At 39.7% G+C, this 27,308-nt stretch overlaps 1 protein-coding gene across 3 annotated transcripts in view; it reads right to left on the reverse strand.

The window, feature by feature from the left end:
* VAV3 (vav guanine nucleotide exchange factor 3) overlaps positions 1–27,308 on the reverse strand; it is a 179,273-nt gene that overhangs the window by 106,119 nt on the left and 45,846 nt on the right. For all 3 annotated transcript variants that reach the window (XM_075156466.1, XM_075156465.1, XM_075156464.1), the window contains exons 3-4: positions 2,573–2,631; positions 1,614–1,679 (exon numbers count right to left, since the gene is read on the reverse strand). In XM_075156466.1, coding sequence (XP_075012567.1) covers positions 1,614–1,679; positions 2,573–2,631 — 125 coding nt within the window. The remainder of the gene's footprint in view (positions 1–1,613; positions 1,680–2,572; positions 2,632–27,308) is intronic.

Here is a 27,308-nt window from a genome sequence, read left to right on the forward strand (position 1 = left end):
CCATCCCTAGCAGAGCTAGAAACCGCAGGTGCTCCAGGTTAGTCTAACATTTCAACTTGCACCAGTGATGATGGTGTGCTAGCATTTCACATTAAACACGAGCAGCTGTGTCAGATGCAGCACAGACACACTCCATTTTACCACTACGCTCCAGGGAACAAAAGCTGGCAAAAGGCAGAGTAAGGGTAGAAACATTTAACTACTACAGCTTTTTCTGACAGACAGCCTTAAATTCATTTTAAATTCCTGAGACACCATTTAATCTCAGAGACAATTAGATTTATTTTAGTCAAATACACTTACCGATTAAGATAAACTAAAAAATGTGGGCCATTTGCATCATTCACTGGCACTTTTTTTCCTTATGAAGAGAGTACTTCTTGAATTGCTTCCTCCACAATTGAAACAGCATATAACTATGAAATTTCAGTAAACAATATTTGTAATTTGATGCAAGAGAGCTATGAATCTCAATTTCTTTGGTATGATTTGTTAACTTTTTTTTTTTAAATGAAAGGCTGTCTCCCAGTACTGAATTTGTATACCTATTTAAGAACTGATAGAAATAATATTTTCAAACAGTGCTAATGCCACCACATCTAAGAGATGAGGACATCACCTCTAGCCCACTTGGGTCTCAGAGGAGACTGCAATTCCTATCTTCTGCACTCTGCTACGCAGAGTGAAAAGCAGCTATCTATGAGACAGCCAGTCAGCTGCAGGAGTCAAGGAAGAGCTTTGCAGGGAAGGTGATAAGTTGAGCGATGCCAACCATGGTGGGGTTTCCCTTCTTTATAGGCAGTAAAGAAACAAATCCACCGTGTGAACAGCAGCTGCTTCACCACATCACAGCAAGCGACATACAATGTGGCCAGAGCCAAGATAGAGCCAGATGGGCACTAGTGAGGTGAGCGATGGTGAACTTTGAGCTTTGGGACAGTGAGCTCTGATCCTAGCTCTTGTCCAATGCGATTCCTAATGGATCTTTAGAGATCCTAGCCATAGGATACAAGAGTAGTTCTTCCTGACAATTTTTTATGCCCAGATGTATTTATCTCACCAGTCTGCAAAATAAAGCTGCAGTCTACCATTCAATACTATACAGTATGTTCAAGTCTATCTTCCTTGTACCTCAAAGCTAATGTGAAAATTGGCAATAATTAATAATCCTGCAAACACTTAGTCAGAGAGGTAAATGCACTCATACAAAGAATTTCATTGACTTTAGGGAAACAACCCACTTGAATTATGATCCAAACATGCATTTTCTTTGCAAGTTCAAGACAATTTCCTTGGGTCCCTTACAACTCATATTGTCATTCCATGAAAGCATTCTCATAGTACAGACAGAAAATTTTAAAAAGCGTTCATGATTTATTTTGCTAGCAGCGCCCTCTATGGAATATGCTTCTTTACATATCTACATGTATTACAATCATTCAGATAAGCTTTCATAATTAATTCTTCCTGGTCAGCATAATGGCTAACAAAATCTTTTTAAATCAAATAAATATCCCATTCTCATTAAAACTATGTGTTCTATAACATCATATAAATAATAGCATGCAACTGAAAGCCAAAATCTTTAATTTAACTGAAGATTTACAACATACTCTATTAAATCAGGAAGACCTTTGTAGACATCTTCATCATCCACACTTTCTTCTGTAGGGAAAGGCCTAGAGAAAGAAAAATAGCATGAATCATAGACAGCACTAGTCTAGTCACATAGTCTAGTCTAGTTTTTGTTTGGTTTCTAAAATTTTCACACAGATTATTGTATGTTAATGTGTTTGTATGTTCTGCTCTTTCTCTGATGAACCGTATACATGTATCTAGACTTCTAAATATGAATTGATACTTAATATAATAAGAAACCCTACTGGATGGGGTTGTTATAAATCACCACTAATACACATCATTGCCAGTTTTTCAACCGAGAATATTAACTACTCTTTTTAGCACAGGACATGGATTACAGGACTGGCTGGGGAATTTTGTCTATGTTTTAAAAACATCATCCATTCATATATGATAAGACTGCTGCATCAAACCATTCAAAAAGATGGAGAACACCAAAGCATGAAGTCTTTCACCTTCTCTCACAGCCCACAATTACAGTTCATGGAGTTAGGTTTGGCTGGGGTTTTTTGGTTTCTTTTTGAAAATGAGCATCTTGCAAACTTGGTAGTTTTGCTGATTTTTAGAAGGGAGAAAGAAGAGAAAACCCATTTGTCTTTACATAGATCAGCACTGCATCAGCCTGACTCACAATCCACGTGTCACAATTATCACACAAGTTCTGTAACACTAACTGCTCATTTGTTCACCTCGTGTTTCAGCACGAGAAGTAACTGTAGTTCAGGCACTTCAGTAAGCGTACCAGCAGTAGAAGATACCCTTCGGAGCTCTTCAGAGGTCCAGAGCCTTGGTTAGCTGTCCACTGGACAATTTGGTTTACAACCAGAGAAGTTCCTACTGGGGGACACTGCCTATACTGCCTCTAACAACTTTTCCAAGGAGCATCAGGCAAGAGGCGTTATTCCCACCATTCACTACGGCAATAACATACCTTATTCCTGTGCCTACTGCAATAGGAGTGCGAGAAAGTTTTGAAAGTGTTTCTATCACCTGGAGAAGGAAACAGAAACCATTATTGGTTGTAGAACAGAAACAATAAAACATTTTGTTCTCGATTGTTTAATTATCAGCAACATGATTTCACATCAAATGATATAAACAGACACAGAATCTGGCTATGCCAAACACTGAGTGCAGTGAACTTCCACAGATTTTCCATGAGCTGGTCTTCAGTGCTTTTATACGGGGATGTGATGGGAGCACAAAGAGAGGAAAAGGGAAATCTCTTCTTTACAAGTTTTAGCACAAGTAAAAGCCAATTTAAATGAATTTAAAACCACGTCATATATGTCACAAATTAGACATTCAATTTGCAATTGAACCTGGATGCAATTGTAATCAAATTTTATCTTATAGACTGCACTGATTTTTTTTTTTTATTGTAGCTCCAGAAAGAAAATCCAGAGGTATTAATTTGAGCTTTTCCAAACACTGGCCAGAGGAGGGAGCCAAATGCCAAAGAAATGCCAGCAGAAAGCCACCTTTTCAGGACTGGTTTGCAAAGGAAAGGTAATCTTTTATTAGCCAAACAGTTAAAGAAGCGGCACATTTGAGCCTATAAGCTTTGTTTATTTTTAGAAGATGGCAGCAGTCTGGAAGATCTCATTCTAAGAAAATACCTCCTGTAAGCGCCCAAGGTGATACAATAAGAGAGGGACAACAATAGGGAGGGTAGAATACATGTACATATGGTCATGTATGTGAAGTTATTTTGCTGTCAGCTGTAATAATACAAGACAAACTTGTACTCTGCCTAGTATGTCCTCTCTGTCACAAATATTTTCTCTTCTTTTGAGCACTATCAGATTGGCAAGCCTTATTTGCTAGAGAGAGAAAAAGAGCCAAAATGACATCCTGTCTGAATTTCCATACTTCCAATAACAAGGTTCCCCTGAACTTCGCAGAAGTTTCAGGTTGGGTCTTTGCAACTTAAAATCCATAATAAGCTGAAGTGAAATTTCCAAAGAAGGTTTTTATTGGTAGTATCAAAATTCAGTATAGCAATTCTACATTCCATGGGCATTTGGGAATAATCTCTACAATTAAAATGGTTTATTTTTGTAGTTTTAATTACAAGACTAACCTGACCATAAAACAGAGTTAAAAGCACATCTCTCAAAGGAAGGACAATGACATATTTACACAGCAGAACGACAAAGTAAAAACCACAGAGAACAATCACTAACTACAGAGCTTAAACTGAAGTTACAAAGCCTCCGAAGTGAATCAGGTCCCATACGCAGATGAGCAAAATTCAGAATGAACTAAGTTATACTACTCCTGTGAAAGGAACATTTGGTGTACATTTAAGCTGCTGTGAAAATTAGTGTCACAGGAAATCTGGTTTTGCCTTACAGAAAAATCAAAGAATGATAAAAACAAATAAATATGCTATGAACATAATCAAAGGGGCAGGCACATTAATTCCCCTATGAACAGAAGAACTGCAATGCAGCCTATAGTAAGTTTTGGAAATTGTGAATAAAATTTGATTGAATAAACCATAAAGTTAATTAAAAACTATTACACATTAGTCAAAAGGTCAAAAAGGAAAAAAGACTCCTTTAAAAAGTCTTTGTGTTGCAGGGGAGTTCTGGTTTCTGTACCAGACAAAAACCTGCCTCTGCACACCTGCAAGAATCCCAGTGCAGGACTGCAGGGACTGCTAAGCCACATGAGACAAGACATTGTGGGAAGTTAACAGAAAATTCAATAGCTGGCAAAATGATGTGTCCTGACAGATGGGTGAACACCAACTGTCAAAAATCACAGGAAAAGAGGTTCAATGATTATCGAAATAGAGGGGGGCAAGTCTGGTGAACTTTCCTGTTTCAACATGTTATTTCCCAGCACACAGAAAATCTTTTGCAAACTACTCCACCCACGCAAACCTTGTTCCTTAGAGGGGTTCTCACTTATCTAGCATAATCAAACCCAGTAGAAGTATGACTTGCTCTTTACAGCTAACTATGGTTGCTTCAAGATAACATGAAAAAGATCTGTACAAAAAAAAATTAATTAATTTTAGGAAGAAAACTAGCAAATGTTATTCCAAAATGCACCACCAAATTTCATTTTACAGCTATCAAACAAACATGCACACCCAAAAAAGGAGACAGAAGGAACTATATGACTAGAGAAAACAGAAGACTACTATTAACTTCCACTGCTCTTAGAACGGAGAAGGTCTGGCACCGCAGGAAGAGCAAACTAACATGCCAGGAAGCCAAAGGGCAGATTTCTGTCAAAAACTGAACACTGGATAATCCGCTAAGAAGAAAATGATAATCACCACAACAGCTGTCAGTATCTCATCAGAGACACCCTGCGTTCTCCAGAAGTACGTGATAAAGTGTGGCCACGCTGGCATCACAAAAGGGGAAGTCATGGGCAGAGATCGCTATTCTTCTATTTCAGAACAAAACAATTAAGAACTGAAGACCATTACCCACCCCACTGTGCATTTAAGATTAAATATGTTAACTGAAAACAGACATAACTTCCACAAAATAATGCTTGCCCATTGACCGCTCCTATTAAAGCGCAGCTTAAAACAGCGCTCTGTCAAGAAACAGAATGGTTTCTACTGAGGGGTCTTGTTCTTGCTGCTGTGGCTTCCTTAAAGAATTCTGAAAAAATGTCAGGAATACTTACACAAGTAATCATACATGAATACCATTTCTGGTCAACACACTATTTCAATGTCACATACGTGTAGATGTATTTGCTCCAACATGAAGTGGGGCAAAGAAAGATTCTCCTTCCACATGAAATTTCAGTTCTTTGGTTCCGAGCCACTGCAGGAATTCTTAAGAGTTCCTGAATTTCTAGGTCCATGGGCAAGGCCGCAGTTATGTATGGGTTGAGTCGTCAGAAAAACAGAGTTTCAATAGACATTCATCAAAGCAATCAAACTAAACCAAGCAAGTGTCTGATTTTCAACAAACTGGCAAAGAAAGACTCGGGTGTTTTTCAGAACAGTTCTAGTTTGAAGCCCTATACAGTTGACGTGAGGGAAGCTGTAATATAGTGCAATTCTGAACTCCAAAATTACAGTGTACCATACACATGAAGGTCCATGACATCCAATTTAATGCTTTTCCTGTGCTTTTTTTGCCTTGCTCTTTCAGCGGAGCTTTAATCTGTTTTACCCATTTAACCCTAAATGATTGCCCAGTTCTCTTCCACAGCAAGGACTCAGACAGATGCTCCTGTACCTTTGAATGAGGCTAAACTGGATCTTAGCTTAAGTGCAAAAGTAGCACTCCTTGCTTGTACAAAGTCCAGAACAACAGGGCTTCCGTGACTGGCACTGCTCTGCAACAAACAACTGCACAAAGGGCTGCAGGGCCTTTGCACGCAGGCTATTACCAGGAACAAGCAGTGAAAACTAGATACTGGGTAAAGATTCATATTTATGTTCTGGCTAGCTACGACACATGAAAAAAAAAAAACATTTCTATTCCAAAACATCCTGCAACGACTACATCCCTTCATGCTGGAAAGCTCAATAACTCTATGACTCTCCTACAGCCAACCTGAAATTGGGAGATGTTAGCAAGAGACTTCCAGGCATAAAAGGAAGCCCCACCTGCACCCGCCTCAATATAGGTCCTTGGCACTGACTAATGCCTTCAGACAGAGGTTAAGCCACTCTTTAGAAGTCATGCCAAAGCCACACTCGCTTCAAGAAGATGTGAACATCCAAGTTTGTTTTTCAGTATATAGCCAGTTTATGCAAAATATGACATGAAATTCAAATCTACGGCCCTGCAAGAGGAAGCGCACCGCAGCCTGTGCGCCAGCGAGTGACTCTGCTCCTCATTCATGTTTTGGGCACAGCTGGCAAGAGCAAGTCTCGCACTACACATTAACTTTTTACTTCATGAATTACTTGAACAGCATATTTTTTTTGGCTTGGTATTTATTTTTGTTTCACTCGACTTACTGTTGTAGGTCAGACTTTCCAGTTTATGTAAGCACTTTCACATCCCTTGCTGAAACGTTATTTTGTAATTTCCTGCAGCCATACTCTTTGGTAAATCACATCAGATATTCCTATGCATACTTACAGCAGCAGTACACTAGAGGGACAATTTTACTTCTTTCCATAGCAGTGGTGTGTCTGAGTTTAAAATATGCCTTATGAAGTATTTTGGTGGGGGTCACTTTTTAATCTTGTTTCTTAAAAAATAACTTAACAAACAAAGTACATTTTAAAAGTACTTTTCCACCTTTAGAAGAAACAGAAGCAAATAATTTTGCAACTCACTGTCTCCCCAAACAGGCATTTTCTTGCTATTGACAGCTGCTGTCAGGACTAGGCCCATATTTATATTTCTGATGTTTACCTAAACTGAAAACGTGAAGAGATCAACAAATGTTGAGGCAAAAGTTTTATAGTTTATGCCAATAAAACCTAGAAAGACTCACTTATGGGTTAGATCTTCAAAGCAGTTGTTTCCATGTATGCACTTAAATCAGGATACGTTTTTCTAAGACACAGTAAAAGTCACAAAGATTTCACAACCATATTACATATCAAGTCCTTTTTCAAAATCTGGGCATCTGGCTTAGTATTTGAGTGTTGCATTTTGTTGAAAACTTAAGCTTTACTCCCTCCCTTGAAGTGAATTTATTTAGCAGATACACAGAAACAGATTAGCATAACATAGAGCAGTTATTTGCCAATGAAAAGTATTTCCAATACCAATCTACTTTTTGATACATGTACATGAGTATTGAAAGGTAGTGAGTCTTGAGATACATATGTGCACCTATTAATTATCTGTATGTTAGCAAGTGCTTCGACTGTCTAGAGCTCAATGACAGCGATAAGGTCGAGTGCTTGTGGGTAAGGATGAGGGGGAAGGCCAACAAGGCGGTTATCCTGCTGGGAGTCTGTTGTAGACCACCTAACCAGGATGAAGAGGCAGATGAAGTATTCTACAAGTGGCTGGCAGAAGTCTCCCAGTTGCTAGCCCTTGTTCTCGTGGGGGACTTCAACTTTCCGGACAGCTGCTGGAAATACAACACGGCAGAGAGGAAACAGTCGAGGAGGTTCCTGGAGTGTGTGGAAGAGAACTTCCTGACGCAGCTGGTAAGCGAGCCCACTAGGGGAGGTGCCTCGCTTGACCTGCTGCTCACAAACAGAGAAGGACTGGTGGGAGATGTGGTGGTCGGAAGCCGTCTTGGGCTTAATGACCATGAAATGATAGAATACTCAATACCTGGTGAAGTAAGGAGGGGGGCCAGCAAAACCGCTACCATGGACTTCCGGAGGGCAGACTTTGGCCTGCTCAGGACACTGCCTGAAAGAGTCCCTTGGCAGACAGTCCTGAAGGGCAAAGGAGTCCAGGAAGGCTGGACATTCTTCAGGAAGGAAGTCTTAAAGGCGCAGGAGCGGGCTGTCCCCATGTGCCGTAAGAACAACGGGCAGGGAAGAGGACCAGCCTGGCTGAACCGGGAGCTCTTGCTGGGACTCAGGAAAAAAAGGAGAGTTTATCACTTGTGGAAGACAGGGCAGGCAACTCAGGAAGAGTACAGGGATCTCATTAGGTTGTGCAGAGAGGAAAATTAGAAAGGCAAAAGCCCAGCTAGAACTCAACCTGGCCACTGTCGTGAGAGACAACAAAAAATGCTTTTACAAGTATATTAAAGACAAAAAGAGAGCCAAGGAGAATCTCCATCCTTTATTGGAGGCAGGGGAGGGGGGGACACGTTGCCACCAAGGACGAGGATAAGGCTGAGGTACTTAACGCCTTCTTTGCCTCAGTCTTTAATAGTCAGAGCAGTTATCCTCAGGGTACTCAGCCCGGCGAGCAGGATAAACCCCCCGTAATCCAAGAGGAAGCAGTTAACGACCTGCTATGCCATCTGGATGCTCACAAGTCTATGGGACTGGATGGGATCCACCCGAGGGTACTGAGGGAGCTGGCAGAGGAGCTTGCCAAGCCGCTCTCCATCATCTGCCAGCAGTCCTGGTTAACAGAGGAGGTCCTGGATGACTGGAGGCTTGCCAGCGTGACACACATCTACAAGAAGGGCCGGAAGGAGGATCCGGGGAACTACAGGCCGGTCAGCCTGACCTCGGTGCCGGGGAAGATTACGGAGTGGTTTGTCTTGAGGGCGCTCACAGGCCATGTCCGGGACCACCAAGGGATCAGACCCAGCCAGCATGGGTTCATGGAAGGCAGGTCCTGCTTGCCCAACCTGATCTCCTTCTATGACCAGGTGACCCACCTCGTGGATGAGGGAAAGGCTGTGGATGTGGTCTACCTGGACTTCAGTAAGGCCTTTGACACTGTCTCCCACAGCATTCTCCTAGAGAAGCTGGCGGCTCACGGCCTAGACAGGTGCACTCTTCGCTGGGTAAAAAACTGGCTGGACGGCCAGGCCCAGAGAGTTGTGGTGAACGGAGTTAAATCCAATTGGTGGCCAGTCAGGAGCAGTGTTCCCCAGGGCCCAGTTTTGGAGCTGGTCTTGTTCAACATCTTTATCAATGATCTGGACAAGGGGATCGAGTGCTCCCTCAGTAAGTTTGCAGACGACACCAAGTTGGGCGGGAGTGTTGATCTGCTCGAGGGTAGGAAGGCTCTGCAGAGGGACCTGGACAGGCTGGATCGATGGGCCGAGGCCAACTGTATGAGGTTCAACAAGGCCAAGTGCCGGGTCCTGCACTTCGGCCACAACAACCCCAGGCAACGCTACAGGCTTGGGGAAGAGTGGCTGGGAAGCTGCCCAGAGGAAAAGGACCTGGGGGTGCTGGTTGACAGCCGGCTGAACATGAGCCGGCAGTGTGCCCAGGTGGCCAAGAAGGCCAACGGCATCCTGGCCTGTATCAGAAATAGTGTGGCCAGCAGGAATAGGGAGGTGATCGTGCCCCTGTACTCGGCACTGGTGAGGCCGCACCTCGAATCCTGTGTTCAGTTTTGGGCCCCTCACTACAAGAAGGACATGGAGGTGCTGGAGCGTGTCCAGAGAAGGGCAACGAAGCTGGTGAAGGGCCTGGAGCACAAGTCTTATGAGGAGCGGCTGAGGGAACTGGGACTGTTTAGTCTGGAGAAGAGGAGGCTGAGGGGAGACCTCATCGCGCTCTACAACTACCTGAAAGGAGGTTGTAGCGAGGTGGGTGTTGGTCTCTTCTCCCAAGTAAGAAGCGGTAGGACGAGAGGAAATGGCCTCAAGTTGCGCCAAGGGAGGTTTAGATTGGACATTAGGAAAACTTTCTTTACTGAAAGAGTGGTCAGGCCTTGGAACAGGCTGCCCAGGGAAGTGGTGGAGTCACCATCCCTGGAAGTATTTAAAAGACGTGTAGATGAGGCGCTTAGGGACATGGTTTTGTAGGCATGGTGGTGTTGAGTTGACGGTTGGACTCGATTATCTTAGAGGCCTCTTCCAACCTTAATGATTCTATGATTCTGTGATCTGGATATATACATACACTACCCAGAGCTCTGGGCAGATTATGAAAAACAAAAAGCTAAAGCAAGTAGAAATCCAATGTTCCTAGAGAAAACAAAGACATATACACTCTGCATCACTACGGTAAGTCTCTTATGAGGCCAATTCCACATGTCTCATATCCAGGATACTTCAAAGCCAGAACTGCTACTCATGCCCACATGCTGAGTTAGTTTTCATTATGCTGTTTTCACTCATACATCAGACTGGAGAGAGAGGGGGAAAAGAGAAAACAGAAATCATAATTTTGCATCTCTGTCACTCAGAGATAAGATGAAATTGCTATATATAAATAAATTCTCAAATGACTTATATTAAGAAAGAAGGTTTATCATTTGCTACTCTGCAGTTTACCAGGCCCTGGACAGCCCTGGATCAATACCTCATTTGGCACAGAAGAGGGGAGGGGGGAAAACATATCTTAATATTTTACCATAATCCAGCATTAACTTTTGAACCAAAAGACCTCTAGGAACTGTTAGATTTACATTGCATTTAACCTGGCTGACAGATGTGAAAAAGGACATGTAGCCAGACAACTCCAGGGTGATTACACAGCTGCTGACCTAATGAGCATATTATTCCAAGTAAAGGGTGTTCATAAGTTAAATTGAACATTTTCTCTCCATCTGCCTTGTTCTGGTATCACGAGTGTTAGTACTCTGTGTTGGTTCAGGTTAGTTTTAATCAAACCACAAGCCTCTAGGGAAGGAGAAAGGATGAGAGCTTTTCAAAAAAGGCAGAATGAATGAAAACTCATTGGGGGGGGGGGGGGGGGGGGGCGGGGAGAAAGATGGCCTAAGAGCAAACCCTTTGTTTCACATAATGGCAACTCTAACAGGCCCTTAAAAACAAACAGCAAATTTCAAATACCAGCTATGAAAATATGCCTCTACTAAATACTGCTATGGCATACACTGAAGTGTCAAAGTCATACAGACACAAACACGTGAAAGACAATTTACAGCCTTGGCACCCACACCAACATTTCCTTAGGAACACAACAGTCTGCACACCTCCAGCAGGTAGAAATGTAATAGTCTGGTTTTGATTACACAAAGCTTCACATATAGCTGAATACTGATTTTCATCTAATTCAAATAATGAAATCCAAGCTTTAGGTGTAGAGCACCGATAGCTCCAATCCAAAGGAAAGTCTTAAATTTACCTTCCACAGTGGCAATCACCAGCTGTGGGATTGCTGCCTGTTTTCTCGCTGACATCACCTTCAGCTACCCCGATTCTGGCATCTCTCATTGTCCACGTCCATTCTTCCATTTCCACTAAAAAACATCCTCAGGAAATACACCTGAGGACTACTCCATCCTTCTTTCCCATCAAGGCTTAGCGCTGGCATAGTAGCAGTAAGGAAAATAGCCCAAATGTCCCAGGGAACCATGGCAGAGAAATTCACAACCCTGAGCCAGGTTTTTTGTGACTGACAGGAGCCTGCCAGCAACTCTGAAAAACAGTTTGAAACCAGATGCCAAATGCATTTATGCAGAGGGAGCAAGGGTAACTCGACTGCTATAAAAGCTGGTTTTGGCAGTCATGCGCGTTTCCTCTGAACACAGAGCCCCAGCTCCCAGCTGCGAAAGGAGACCTCAGAGGTGCTGCCGTGCTGCTGGGGTAAGCCTGGCTGGCTCCGGGCATGCAAACCTCCACGCTTTCCCTCCTGGGCAGGGGATACCATACAGGCATTGCCCTAGGGAAGTCTCATCTTGTATCCATTTTCTCTGGTGTCTCCACAGTGTCTTCACAGATAAAGTGGCAGGAAAGTCTTTTTCCAGACCAAAAAAAAAAAAAATAGCCATGACAAAAAACTTCCTGGGTGTTGCCTCTTTCTGTTTGTAGATAAGCTAACTACAGAGATGCAAACTGCTAGGACTTCAAAAGCCCTGGGGAATCAACAACTATAAAAGATGCAACATTTTCTCTAAAGCCTTGTAAGAAGGAGAGGTGGGGAAGAGGGCAGTTTGGCACCAGAAAGGCAAGCAGAGCCAGAGATAGAAGAATATAATTTAAAAAAACCACTCTGGAAGATTTAAGACAACAGATTACCTGATGTCCAAAAGGACAGCTTAAGGCTGAGCATATTTTCCCCTTTTAGTAAAAATAAAAGGTTAGAAATATGCAAAACTGAAGAGTTCTGTTGCTGTTTTCTTTTCACATCTCTAAATTATACCAAGCAGCACTTGATGTCATATGTTTACATTACAGATGTAAAGTATCTATAGTGTTTTTCTCTAGGACAGAAGTTAAAATAAAAGCATAAATGTAGTTTCCAGCAATAGCAAAGGGCAGGTTGGACCCCTCGCTAACCAAACCCCTCCTCTACTCCTTTTGCACACTCAACATTTTTAACATTTTATCCCTTTTATAGGGAGTGATACCTCTGATCACACAAACTCCTGAACTGGAATAGTGGGACTGGCAGATGTAACTACATGGGACTGTACACACGACCCCTAAACATTACAAAAAAAAAAAGAGAAAGAGGGAAGCAAAACTGAATGCTCTCCACGAATTCGTAAAATGCAACGTCATATTTTTAGGACTATAATAAGCAAGTCTTTAATAATGAGTATCCAATTATGGACACAAATGTATGCAACATTAAGCAAAAGTTGTGCTTAAAATCCCATTTTTTTCAAACTTCAGGTCAGTGACGAGGTTACAGTTGCTAGTCCAAAGGCATGTAATCTTCCCTAGACAGTTCTGCTCTTATAAGGAACTGAGAAAGTCCAAACTGCACAAGCGGCACAGTCCTGTTAATCTCTTAGTTCGTTTTGTCCAAAAGGCCAAGACACTCACCAAAGCAGGCGCGGGGTGAAGGAGCGTTAGCAGCCGCTTCCTGTCTGCAGCTCGTGGTTTTGGTTCTATGAATACCTTCCAGCCTTCACCATGCCTTCAGGGGGGTTAGGTTTGGGGTTGGTTTTGTGTTTGTTGTTTTTTGTTTGTTTGTTTGTTTTTTTAAGATGTTGCTTAAAGAATGACAACCTTCCTTCGAGCACTGCTGTGACCTAAACAGAGCACTTGAACACTGCAGCTAATAGCATGAGCGCAGACCGCCTTCAACCATACTATCCTTGTAAAAGACAGAGAATGAAATAGCATTTTTTTCCCTTCTGGTGCATTTATTACATTTCAGGTTTTGCATGGAGGGCAAAGGAACATAAAAGGATATGGCTAGGACAGTATTGCAAAACCTAGCTGCTATCAAACCATTTCAGTTCCCTTCATCATAAACTTTATAAGGATAACCTGTACTTACAAACAGCATCTTCAAACTGTATTCAGCTTTGATTAAGTGCTCACTTTCAATGCTTTGTAAACACTCTTACTGATGATACCACAATTTTTTTTTACCATATTTCATATGGGTCATAACACTAAACAATCAAGGACAAAACAGCTTTTTCCCTGCATTTTTAACAGCACATTTTAATATAATCTCAATTTTTTCCTAAAGTAAGCATGTAAAATCCTTAATGACTTAACAGTGAGATTATCAAAGGTGTTCAGACTTTGAACAGAATATTTTTTTTAAATAGGAATGGACATAAATCACATAAAGCTGTGTGGTTGTCAAAGTTACATTTCCTTTGCCACTGCCCTTTAACAGACTTCAAAAAGACTATTTTTACATCTTGGAAAAGAACAAGCAAATTCTCTAAACTGCAACCACCAGTTTGTACACTATGTATAGGTTTTAGGTGTTCTTGACCTTGGATGTTTAAAATTAGCATACAAATGTTTTAGAAGGAAACGAGTGCTTTTGTATTCATTATTGATTGCACCTCAAATATTGTTTTAAGTATGCATCCTGGAGTTTAAGTGACATGTGGTTTCTTCACTCCCACTGTATTATTTCACTTTAATATTTAAACAGATTACTTGTCAATTTTGATATTAGCAAGAAAGATACTCAGAGGAGACTATGCAATGGAGCTTTTCTTCCTCTCTTCTGCTAAAAGCAGAGGAAGATCTTTCTCTTCCTGTCTTAAGTGAACCAGTCACTGCCACACTTCTCCCTTTTCTGAATTTACTTTAACCATTGACTCTAAATTCAACTAGAGCATGGCTTTGCTGAATAGTACTATGTCACACTTGAACCATGAACTCAATTTACTCCAGTACGCAATCACTCAAGATAAGGATATTTATTAGGGGTAAACACACACTGTATGTCCCCTTATTCTCTGCAAGAAAAAAATTTCTCCTGCTACAGTGGGGATTGAGCTGTTCTCTTTGATGCAATTACCCTCCAACTCGTTCACAGTAGCTTACAAAAGCCCAAGGCTCTCTTCAAGCCTCATGCTCTAGAGATCTCTCTTCAGTACCAGAAGAGACAAAGGATTGGATCAGTCCATAAGAAAAGCATTGCACTTACCTTCAACATTACAAAAAGATACACAGTACACAGGATGCATAACTCACTTTTACTCTCCCTGTCTTCCACTCTTATTTTAAAAATCATCATCTTTGATACAGGATAAAAAAAATTATAATTGGAAGACATCCTGCAATGAGAATAGCAATCTATCGACTTCTATTACAGAAACCTGTAAGAGCAGTGGTTTGGTTTTCTCCCTAATAGTCTGTTCATTTAGATTTAAAAAGAAAAATATAACTACACTTACTGTACTGAAAGAAAATACAAAGTGAGATTTATGTTCTCATTACGTTTGTACCTAATTCTCCTTCAGCTGGATCCTTATACTGAAAATTACAAAATGAATGACAGAAACTAACTTGCTAATTTTATTTGCTACTGCTTCATTATTCTTTTGCTTTGTTCCCTTGAACATGCAGCAGCTTGCAGGTTGTATTATGTACGTATATATCTTTCCTGCGCTTCCAAAATGCCACTGCAGAACTGCACAACCGAAGGAAAGTGGAATTCCTCTCTAGTTTCTTTTTTTTCCCCTAAATGTTTGTAATATATTTGAACTTAATGGTAATAACCTACAAAATACAACTTCTGTGCTAGTCAGTGTCTGGCTGACATCATATCCTCCTTTGCACTGACACTGATGCTGTCTTTATGCTACCTATGACAAAATTAAGCCAGCCAGACCTCAGCAGCTTACCATCTAAAAGATCAGTTAGAAGACAGAAAAGACAGACAAACAAGACACTTAAGGGTAGTTCATTTAAAATGACTTCTTTTTTGAATTTTCATTTTTATCTACAACATGCATCTATTTAGGTCAATGTTTTTTCCCAAGCCAGCCACCTATTAACACTGTAAAACACAGAAGTATTTGAATACAAGCAAAACAAATACAAAAGTATTTGAACATGAGAATAATTACAGAAGATCAAAAACCCTTCGCCTCTGTACCAGGCATAACATTATATTAGGTGTTATGCCCGTATTATTAAAAAACAAAGAGTCAGAACCAGATCTCGTAACAACTCTACGTCCCTGGTCTGTCCCGTCTCAAGTCCTTCCCCCCACCAGATATAAAATAGAGGTACTTCTTAGGCACTCTACACTCTATGACATGATGCCATCTCTAGTTAAGGAAAACAATATTTGCTTAACTCTTCCTGTCATTTTTGGGGGCAGGGGCACATTATTCATGGATGTTCCAATACAACTGTGGGGCTTCAGGTACTCTATTTCTCTTACAGAGAAAAGAAAAGCTTTAAATACTATTTTGAAGAATGCTTTATTCTTGTGTTGTATCAATATCTTAACATGCACAGCAGCCAACATGTCTGATACTAATCTAAGAACTGCAGCACAAGACCTAAACTGAAGAGAGAAATCAAATTGCTTTATAATATATCTAACAATGTTAAGTGGCTCATATGAGACGTCCTTTAGATAGGGACTTGTTCTTCAGTTTTCATTTGTGTGGAGATTTAAAAGAAGATTTTGAATTCTTCAAGTACATGATAGGGATCATACTATGTATTTTAGACATAGATACTGTGATAAATAAGAGCAAACCACAGATACCTATCACTAGCCATTTAGTTATATTTAATATTAAGATGTCTCTCGGGATTTCGCCAGCACTGTTGACTTCAGAAATTTCTGTCCTCTGCCTTCTGCTCTTCATCCACTTGTTTCTGCCCTACACTTCAGTTTGCTACTGTCTTAGCTGTGCTAACCCAATTGTTAGCATGGTCATGTCATAAATTACATCAGAGAATTGATATGCGGAGAGAGAGGGAGGGACTGATTTCTTAAAATGCTATTCTAAAGGACAGATGAGCTCCTCTGCGTATTTCCCAGCTCAGCCACACCAACAGGTACAGTGGCATGACAAAGGGAGCAGAGCAAAGGAGAGGCAGTAATGTCTAACATTAATATTGCCTCTTAAAGTACATAGGACTATACCTCACTTTTACCCTATAGGGTTTATAGACATTTCTAAATATTTTGTGTGGAATTGTGCTTAAAAGCATTTGTGAAAAGGCACAGGACTGAACACATCCCAGATTGGTAACAGGTTATAAAACTTCATCTAAGGCCAACTTCAGTCCTAATTATTCATGAAAAAAATACCAGTAGCACATAAGAGTTAAATGAAACTCTTCATATGAATTGAGTTGGGCATTGCAGTCCAATACAGTGTGTCCAAACCAAACACAATATCCTGAGTGTTATTTAGTCCCACTGTGTTATTTTAGTCCATCTCAGCAGAGGCCTAAGTGAACGAACCTAAGATCAGCTGCAGGTGAGCAGATGCACCTAGATAACACACCACAAGTAATGCTGAAAACTATTCTCTGTCCTACACAAGAATAAGCTACAGAAGAGGCCATGCTTTAAGAACATCAGGTTCCCACAGCTTTTGCAGTCAATGCACAAAGTCATTTTGGGGAGATAAAAATGGGAAAAAATATATTGCAATCAACTCACCTTGTATAAGCAATCTGGTTTTATCTAACAACATGAAAGATAAACCTTACGTGATACCAATATTCTTCTAGTAGTTTGTCATAGGTCTTATTGTCTCATTGAAAGGCAATGTTTGTGGGAGAGAGTTAAATTTTCATGGGTCAACTGCCCTGGGCGGGGGCAGGGTTGAGAATTTCAAATATCTAAACCTTCCTTCAGGTCAGCAACAAAATTCACAAACTTCACTATAAGCACAGGTTGGGAGCAAATGTTTTGAATTTATAGTCCACATCCAGGGGCAACCTAACTTGAGTTATGCCTCTGCCTTCTCCATTTTTTACATCAAACTTGAAATTTAAAACAGAGATCAGTTAAAATGTACGCAAGTTGATGAATGCTAAATAAAGTGACTGGAACAGCCTCAATGCCAAAATTTCAAAGAAGCTGTTAAGCATTAGTGCTTGTAGTTTTACCCCATGCTAACTGTTATGTTTCTTAAAATTGTGTCCCTCAATATATTTCCCTTTTTACTTAGCAAGCATTAATTTTACTGCTCACAGATATTTCCAACTGCACAGAAATTCCCTTGCTGCACTCATACCAAAACCAGTAGCTTCAGGGATGAGACTGCATCAAAAACAGTGAAATAAAGTAATGCTTAACGGAGGCAGATGCGTGAAATGTAATATTCAGACAGCAGTGAAGTCGGAGGGTTTGGCGAGAGAGAAGTTTTGGGAAAGATGAGAGATGTCAACGGGAGAAAGATGTGAGAAAGGAAGTTGAAGGAGGGAGGGTGAGGCAATGGAGGAAGAGGAGAAATCTCATTCTAGGAAAGTAATGTTGTCAGGTTCTGAAGGGGTTTGAAATGACAAAAACGTCATCTCAAAAACTAGGAAACAAGATAAGAAAACTGAAACTAAACCTGAAAAGCAAATGAAACATAAAATGAGAACAAAGAAAGTCACAGTCCCCTCAATGGTAATTTGTTTCCAAAAAAGATGCTACAAAAAGGAACAAAAATATCAATGTATGAATCTTCTTTGTTAGCTATATTAATGCTGTTAGTTTGTTGCTGTAGCTGAGGTACCTACAGCATGCACAGCACACACAACATAGATTTTGTGAGATATGTGGATCAGCTCAGTACAAGGTATGGACATCAGCATCTGTTCTTAAGTTAGATTTACCTTTTCAAAAGTTTTAATTACTGCTGTTCAAGAATAACACAACCATTAAAACCACTCTTATACAATACTTTTTGGTATCACTTGTACTGTAGACTATGGAAAAAAGCTTTTATGGCCTGCATTACACAAATGATAACTATTTATTTTTTGTTAAGATGAAGGTCTAGTTCTCAGTCAAAATTCAGTGTTACATATGTAACGAACAGGCCAGGCTACTGCAGTACAAGTTTAATTTTCAGTGGATTTTTGATTACTGATGTACTTATGTTTCCCACTGTCTGTGACACTTGGAACACGCATCCCGTGGCCTCCATCTTCAGAAGCCTACTACAGCTTATTAACATCCAACAGAGCAGGCAAGGAAAAAGGGCTTCTGACAGGAATCACTGCCTTGCTAGTTCAAGGCTCCTCTGGCTATGAGGAGCTTCACAGCAGGGAGATTTTTCCCTTAAGTCTGCCAAGTGAACTAACATGGATCAATTTAAAGCCATCATAAGGTCTGAGGCACTCTGTCAGACGGATTCTTCTCTACCAGCCAAGCAGCTTTGATACAATGGTACCAAGTCACAACACTTTTTTGAGAATGCTGACCTTGCTTTTAACATTTAACCTAACATTATGTAACAAATTTATAGCTGAATTCCCCTGCATACCCGGCGCTCTGCACTTGCAAACATGCAAGGAAACGCAAGTTACTTTCCTACCATACCTACGTGAACGACCAATTTCACCGTGTCTGAGCAAATTGTTTTCAACGTGCACACAAATAGCAGAACAAGACCTAATAGTGGTAAGTTTGAGTACATCTACAAGCTGCTATCTCTTAATGAGTATATTTTTCATTATATTAGGGGACTGAAAAAGTTTTTAAAATAATCTCATGACTTAGCATAGAAAGCAGCTTAACCTCTATGTGAGTTCACATTATTTTTACTTGGCAAAAGCAATACGTTCTCTCAAATGCTTGTGAAAACAGCTGCCTCTAAACCAGCACCTGGATTCATCTTCACTTCCCTTTTCTGGGAAACCATTTGGAAAATAACTTAACATTTTGGATTTTCTTTCTTAACAGAGTAATGCGATAAAGCATCTTTCATGCCTCCCAGAAAAATATATCTAAGGAGAAAAAACTTATGCTCACTAACTCTTATTCACTCTCTTAAATAAGACACATCTTTTCTCTTAGCCAGGAAGAGAGCCAGGAACATCCAGACTACATTCCCAGTTGGCTTACTTCCACATACTCTATCTACTTCAACAGTAGGAGCTGAAGACATGTCTTTTAGCATCAAACTGTGTCTATGTTATTAGGCACAGGTGCCCAAATTAAAAAAAAAACAAACCAATGCATCAGGATCCAAACAAGCAAATATCATTAACTTAAGCACTCTGTCCCCCCGAGGCAGAGATTTGAAACCGTACCAGCCCTGAACAGCAACACACACAAACTTGATGAGACACTCCTGTACACCTCCTGCCTCCCAGCACTGCCCAGACATTTGCTAGCGGACTAAACAGCATTAAGAGCAGCACAGAGAATGGCAGCCTTTGCTGGAGGGACCTGCCGCAGCAGAACACATTCACATCAGCAGCTCGAGTGAAAAAAGCCAGGATCATCTTTCCATCATAACTTGAGGGTCTGAACAGCAAGCTGTGGCTTTCTCCATGCAAAGGGAGAATATAAGCAACTCAAGTCACCACAATGGCCTTGCAGCCTGACTTCACACCAAAGTTTTATACTCACAAAAGTTGGTAAATCATTAACAATGTCTCAGATTTCTCCCCCCGCCCCCTTATATGCCTTTTTTCCTTTATATGCCTCAGACAACTCAGACTGCCAGCACTACATGGAGTCTCTGCTTCTGTAAACACACACACAAGCAGAAATGCACCATAAAAGCACGGACATACCGTAGAGCTACACTCCCCTGCCTTGCACTGCGCTCTCCGTTCAGCCTGGAGGTATGCATTGGCAGGAGACTCTCTTCCTATTTCTATGTAGCATTTTCCCTGGAATGATCTTGATCAGCTTCTGGAATTCATAATCCAGACTTCTAAAAAGTGCCATCACTCAGGTACTTTTTATTGCCTTATTTTCTAGGACACAAACCTTGTTTTCTGTATTCAAACACCAGTAGTAGTTTTCATAGTCACATTTGTGAGTATTGATTTAATTAGAAATAGAAGGCTAAACCCTCCTCTCAGATTCAATGTTCTCTAATTCAGTTTTAAATGAGGAATCGGTTACTGCATCTTGGAATTTGATAAATGAACTCCGAGAAACTCGGGGCAAAGTAAATCTGATGCAAGTCCAAATTTCTGACCTCCTGAGATATCACAGCAGTTCATATATGCATGCATTGATCAATACTTCAGTTATAGACACCAGTACATGAATGATCTCTCCTAAACACTGGTACTGCATACTAAACTGACTATTTTTTAATGTCAACTTTTTTAAAATTTGAGAGAGCGAAACATGGTTCTAAGAAAAATCTATAGCTCAGAATTAAAACGTCCTTTTGAGTCATTCCAAAGAAATTAAAACATATTTTACGGCTTCCAAATTTTAAAATTACTTTATTGAACAATTTGTTTATGTGAAAATTGTAAAGTCCCTTCTTTGCAGCTTCATTTCAAGAGTTTTGGGGTTTTTTCAGTTTAGACAGAGGAAATAAAACTTTATCAGAACATCAGTGCTAAGAATTCTTTTTCCTTTCCAGAGGTTTGCTGGTGTCAGACAACACCAAAGACTGGTCTCACTGTGCTATTCAACAAAAATACGCTCTGAATCAGATGCAAGAGGAAGCAAACAAAACCACACTTGAAAATTTCTTCTTTACATGACCAAAATGAGAGAAGACACCCTGATATTTAAGTTCTAACAAATGTATAAGAGGAAAAGCAGCTGAATTGCAGGATTTCCAATAGAGATATAGCTCTCCTCTTGCAAGTAGTGAGTACTTATCTGGTAGGCAGAAAAATCTGAAGATGTATTTAAACAAGCACAGGAATAACAGGACCGGTCTCCCAGCAAAAACCAAGAGACAAAACAAAACTGCAGAAACAAACCTGAAATGCAGAAATGGAAAAGGCCCAAGAAGCACTGTAGGGAGGGGGACAAACACCAGACTGCAGAGCAAAGTGATGACAGAGGCAAAGGATGAAGGCAGCAAAGGAGGCAAGGCAATGATGAAGAGCAAACAGTAACTAACCAGGGAAAAGGAGTTTAAACATTATGTGATGAGAGCATAATTAAGTAGAAATGGTCATACAAATTATGTTCTTTAGGTGTAAGGCTAGAGCAAGGGAGAACACAGGCCAGCACCTAAAGCCAAGTGTGGAGGAAGGAAACTGGCAGCTCTGCGCTCCAGAGCCTACAGCGAGTGGTCAGAGCAGCCTGCTGTCTCTGCTCTTCCAGTTCACCACCTCCCTGTATCTCATCCCTCATCTCTCTTCCTTTACACTTTAGTATGGACCAATAAAATACCACCTGTATAACTTCAAAACCAACTAATTTTAAGAAATCCCAGCAAAGCTATAAACAGGAAAGCATGAAAACATTTTATTCCATACATATCCCATACTTCTGAACTTGTACCATGGCAGAGACATGCTGCTACTTGGTATGGTTATTGCCTTGTTAACGTTAAGTTTGTAAGTAGCACCTTTTCCTACTGTGTAGGAGACTATTCAAGGCACAGGTGGGCTACTCACTTCCACAAGGGAAACAGACATGAGGAAATATCTAAAAGCTCCACAATTTGAATAGAAATGTTCTCATGCACTCCCATTTAACTCTGCATGCAACATCAGCATGCTTAGCACTGCTGAACCGATGGTTAATCTAATTAAAAATACATACAAAGGCAAGATTTAAAATTAGTCTGGTTGTGGTTCCTACAGATTCCAAATTTATGCCACCCACCCGTGGGTGGCAAATCTCCATCGAAAAAACAAAATGTAAATGTGAATTACGCTGTAAAAGTTCAAAATCAAAAGTGCGTGTTACGCTTAAGTTCCTAGTATTTGAGCTCTTTCACTAAGTTTTGGATGATATCATCTAATGCTTGCTAGGTATAGGAAAATTACTTTGCCTTTCCTATGTTCTGAAAAAAAAAGAATTCATATTCCATTTTGTTTAATTTTGTAAGGAAAGTGTCTGTAGAAAGTGAGACAATACTGGGATTTTTATTTATTTAAAATCAGATGCCTGGTCTAGAATCCACTTTTTCAATCACAAACCACATGCTAAAGTGTGTTAATAATATTAATATAAAAAAAATATTTATCCTAATTTAAAGAAACCTTGTACTAATTTGGCCAGGAAAAACCTGTTTGTTTTCTAATTAAGGTACAATCATGCTTTAAACAAACATTTTCTGCCACAAAATATGCAACTGAAAAACCACTTTATATCCAGTCTACATCCAGCCTCCAAGTTAGCATATACAAAAATGTAGACCTCACCACTTTGAAAATGGTATGACGACATTTCTCGTCAGGTGGTTTAAGAACTTTCATTAACTTCACTGAGCTAATACTTCAAGACTCATAACAACACTTGTTTCCAACACCCAGATCGTTTCCCACAGATCACACAGTCAGTCTGTGTCCATCCACTATGTAGGGTACTCAGGTTGTCTAACCTTTCTTTTTAACTAGCTGAAAAACGCTAAGGGAGGTCCTCTCCCTCTCCAAATCAAAACACATTAAAACTCAGTCTCAAAATAAATCCAGAACTATGTTCTCAACAATATTTAGTATACCAGAATAAGTTGTAAGAGAGGCTACCATATACACAAGTGCTTAAATATCAAAAGATGTATATATAGTGTGCTTTTCAAATAAACCAAGAGTGGTGACCAACAGATACAGTAAAATCTTAAGAAATCGCAACAGCCAAGTAAATATCTTAAATGAAAAAGAAAGTGATCTCAAGAGAAACATGCACAGCTATTCCTGACTGGCCATTTGTTTCAAACAGCTATGAAATTTCCTATTCATTACCTATCCAAGCAAGGAAAGCATTTAAAAGAAAACTTGCAGGTAAAAGAAAGTATTAAGAAATTTGGTTTCACTCCTTGTTCAACTGCTTTTGAAGGGACAGCTTTTGAAGGCAAGAATACATTGTATGGGATCATTACACCACATGCAAACTACAACCTCTTATCAGGACTTCGATAGGGATAATATTTAGACAACAAGTAGAGCCAACTGTTTGGACAGTGGCTGCCACAAGCTTGGCATTGTTTCCTTTCCTAATGCCATGTTACTGTGCAAATCTTCATGGGTCACGTTCTGTGAGGTGCTGGGCGATGTCATCTCCTAGTCATCTCCCCAACCCAGAAGCAACTCCCAAGGTGCATCAGTCAGAGGGCATACAGCTACTGCTATGCCTCGTACCACTCAGAAAGATTATTTTCTTTTTACCTAGCACTGGGCGAGGAAAAAGCTACATAATGTACTACTGAGTCACTGTGAAATCAACAGCATCTTTGCTTGACACTTTAGACCACACAGTTTCGGACAACAGCTTACCCCAGTGAAGGCTGAATGGGAAATTGTGGAAAACTCCCCACCCCACCAGTGACCTACATTCAATTTTTTGCTCTACTACCCTGACAAAGGCACAGGCAGTAAATCCTCTCTCAAGTCATTTAAATATTTTGGTAAAAGCTGGATTGTGTAGTGCACTGAATTACTCAGCTAGTATCAATTAGCCACTGCAGGAAACACACCTCATGTGCTTGCACAATGTCACTGATGTATTTTTGCTCAAATCAGTTCTACTTTAGAAACACTTCAAACCTTTCAGCATCTTAAAGTTGATTTTTGGGGCATGAAATATATTTATGAGAACTAGCCCTCAATTGGTTTTCTTAAGTAATTCTGCCAAGTGTCCCTTACATTTTCACAGAACAAAATGGTTTTCAAATAAAGATATATTCAGACCTATACACAATTCTATTTAATTTAGGAATTTTATTAGCATCAAAATTTGCATATAAAATATGCTCGGAATAGCACCTTCCAAAAATTCAAATAATATACTTTTGTCAGCTTCCTCAGCATCACACTGCATTGCGCAGTGTACCTATGTTGCCTCTTCATACCAAAGGCTCTTTACAGGCAGGTCTTGAGACCTATGCTGGCATATTACAGTTTTAAACTGTAATTGGGTGAAATCTAAGAACTGATTTACTTGTAGAGGTTAGCAGTAGCTGAAGTGTGTCATTTAATTTCGCTTTTCTTAATCATTTTATTTGACAATACTTTTAATTTCTTCTGTAATACTACTTTCTACTTAGCAACTGTCATTATTTACAACTGTTTTTAAACAGGTTCCCAAGTTTATCAGCTAATATATTCATCATAAAATTTTATACTGAATGTTTTATTTATTGAATGATTATTTTGGAAATTAAATCCTCAGTTTTCAACAACCAATGTTTCACCTTCAAAATCTCATTAAGAAAGCCATGAAAATGCAAATCTGTTTAATAGAACTTCTCCAAATAAATCTCATGTTATGCTTCACAGTTAAAAACATTTAAGATCCAAAACCTAAGATCCAGCATTTCTGCTGTCACGTTTTGACCAAAAGAAAAATCCATCTCCCTAAATACACTTAGTGTTTGCAGAGAAAGATGCATTAATTTTCCCAGCAAGATAGTCTTTATGATCTCAATCACCTACAAACGATACAAGCTTTTCAGACTTATAACTAACTGTGTTGGAATACACTCTTCTGACTTATTTTTCCATTACCAAACTATTTCAAGTATCCATCCTTTTCAAAGGCATGCAGTAGCTGTGCATCTGACATTTATTCTTAACACAACTACTGTGTCAGAATGAAAAACAGCAGAACACAATTCTTTATTAGCAAACACCTCTCTGTCACCAAATACACCCCATAACCAACATGTTAAGTAAAAGCTCTATAACACATTTTGTAAACATTTCTCACTAACTTGTACCCATTTCCTTTTATGAAATACTCAAACGTTGTTTGCTGCTGCAAACCATTTACTGCAGGTTTCACTTTCTATTGAAATTGGACAGAAAAAGCAGTGAATGAAATTACAACCAATCTAACTACCAGAGCATTCTTCAGGCTAAACAAACCCTGAATTTTTAATACTTAAAGAAACAAGCAGCAACTACTGTCTTTGAAATGTTATCATCTGGGACTTTTCACTCAAGCACACTTCTGCTTTACATAGGAGAACTACCAACCGTATACAGCTGGCAGGTGGTCTCCCACTTGCCTGCACGAAGAGCGGGACTCTACAGACTGAGCAGAAAAATAATGGTCTGGATTTCCACCAGCATACTAACATCTCCCAGGTTTGGCCCCGTGAAGTCATTAGCAGCCAGTCTTGCAGAATGCTTACACTTGCTTGACTAACTCTTCACAGGAAATCCCAACACTGCATAATAGATGGCTTAAGCCACCATCTCCCTAGCTTGCAATTTGTGCCTCTCAAGTAGAGTTCAAGAGTGGCCCAAATTTCTCTGGTGGAGGTTAAGCACAGACACCCTTCAATAATGTTTTAAACTCATGACATATTTATATCTAGAGACTAGAAGACATCTTTCAGTAAAAGAGAAGTTCAGCTATTTCAAATCATTCCAAGGAAAAGATAGGAAGAAAACACCAATTACACTTTCTCTAACTTTTTTTATATTGGAATGGAGCAAAGTCACCAACTTTATTATTTTAAAACTATGCATAGATAATGTATGAAGTTAGTTGAATTGCTGTTGTCATCAATGCATACAACAAAAAGATATTTGGGAAGCAACATAGGGACTGATAACTATTTCAAGTTGCTCACTTCTTAATATCCTTTTTGTTTATTTGTTTCTGCTTCTTTGCCTCCTAATCTTTGATTTTTTTATCAAGATGCAGTCAGCTAAGATTCAAAGTGAGCTGCAGGAAAGAGTAAGAAAAACAGATAATAGTGAAAAAATATGTTCTAGGTAATTCATAGTGTTGCTTCTGTCAATTTCTTGCTCAGACAAAAGGCCAGTCACAGAGGAATGACACTGCACATTAGGAGGAACACAGTTTACCAGTATCGTAGTAATTAAGTTTGTTGTAATCAAAACTCTTCAAAGATGCATCAGTAAGAAACCGAATGCTTTTTTATGTAGATCCTACACAAAATCATTTCCCATTTTAAACAGGGTGCCCAGTTTAGTATTACTTTTGAATAAGCATCCTACTGTATCTTGAACATAACCTCATACAGCTTATTTTGAGACAGATTTAAAAAAAAAAATCAAAGATCTTCTCAGATTCTTTCTGTAGCCTTCATTAAAATCTCAAGTAGACAAGTAGAATTGAAATATGTCAAATGGGTGGATTCAGATAGATCCAAAGCTAGAAAATACATAGCAGAAGAAAAAGAGGTAGAGACAAGTAAAACCAGGAAAGAGCATAAAGGCCCAACAAACACAAGAAGTGATAAGCCACATATTAAAGAGCTGAATGAATACTTTTACAGTAAACACAGCATAAACAAACAAATCATGAAGATACATTCCTTAAAACCAAAGGAATGTGGTGGCACATGTATTTTTCAACAAGAATAGCAGACCACTTTTTGCATGCTAATTAAGCATGCTAAAGTGCATCAACACTAAAGCACCTTATACAGCCTGTGGTCACCTATTACCTAAAAATCTGGAGATATTGTACTATTTCAATACAGCAGACAAGCACATGGGCTGTCCTTGACCTGCTTCTATTTAAATACGATAACCAAAGCTGCTCTGTCTCTTACCATCATTTAATAGTAATAAATAGTAATAGTGGCTTACTTCTTCAGATAGAAGAGTAGCCAAGTGTTCAAAACAACCCACCCAACCCTATAAAAAGACTATACTTGAGTCCACATGGCTTAATGAAACATTAGATTTGAGTATGACTGTTACAAGCAGACACAAAGTGTAGTCCAAACCGTTCGTGAAGTTCTCTCCCTAGAAATATTGATATAAATTCTAAACAAAGAGGAGACAAAGCAAAGCCTGAACATGACTTGCACTGGCACAAGTGTTTTCTCATGATCTAAAAAAGGATGTGCAGTCAATCATGTCAGAATGTACTATCACGTAAAATTAGTATATAAATGAAGAACGCAGTTTTA

This window comes from Calonectris borealis, chromosome 8 (genome assembly GCF_964195595.1).
Source record: "Calonectris borealis chromosome 8, bCalBor7.hap1.2, whole genome shotgun sequence".
In the NCBI taxonomy this organism is placed as follows: Eukaryota; Metazoa; Chordata; class Aves; order Procellariiformes; family Procellariidae; genus Calonectris; species Calonectris borealis.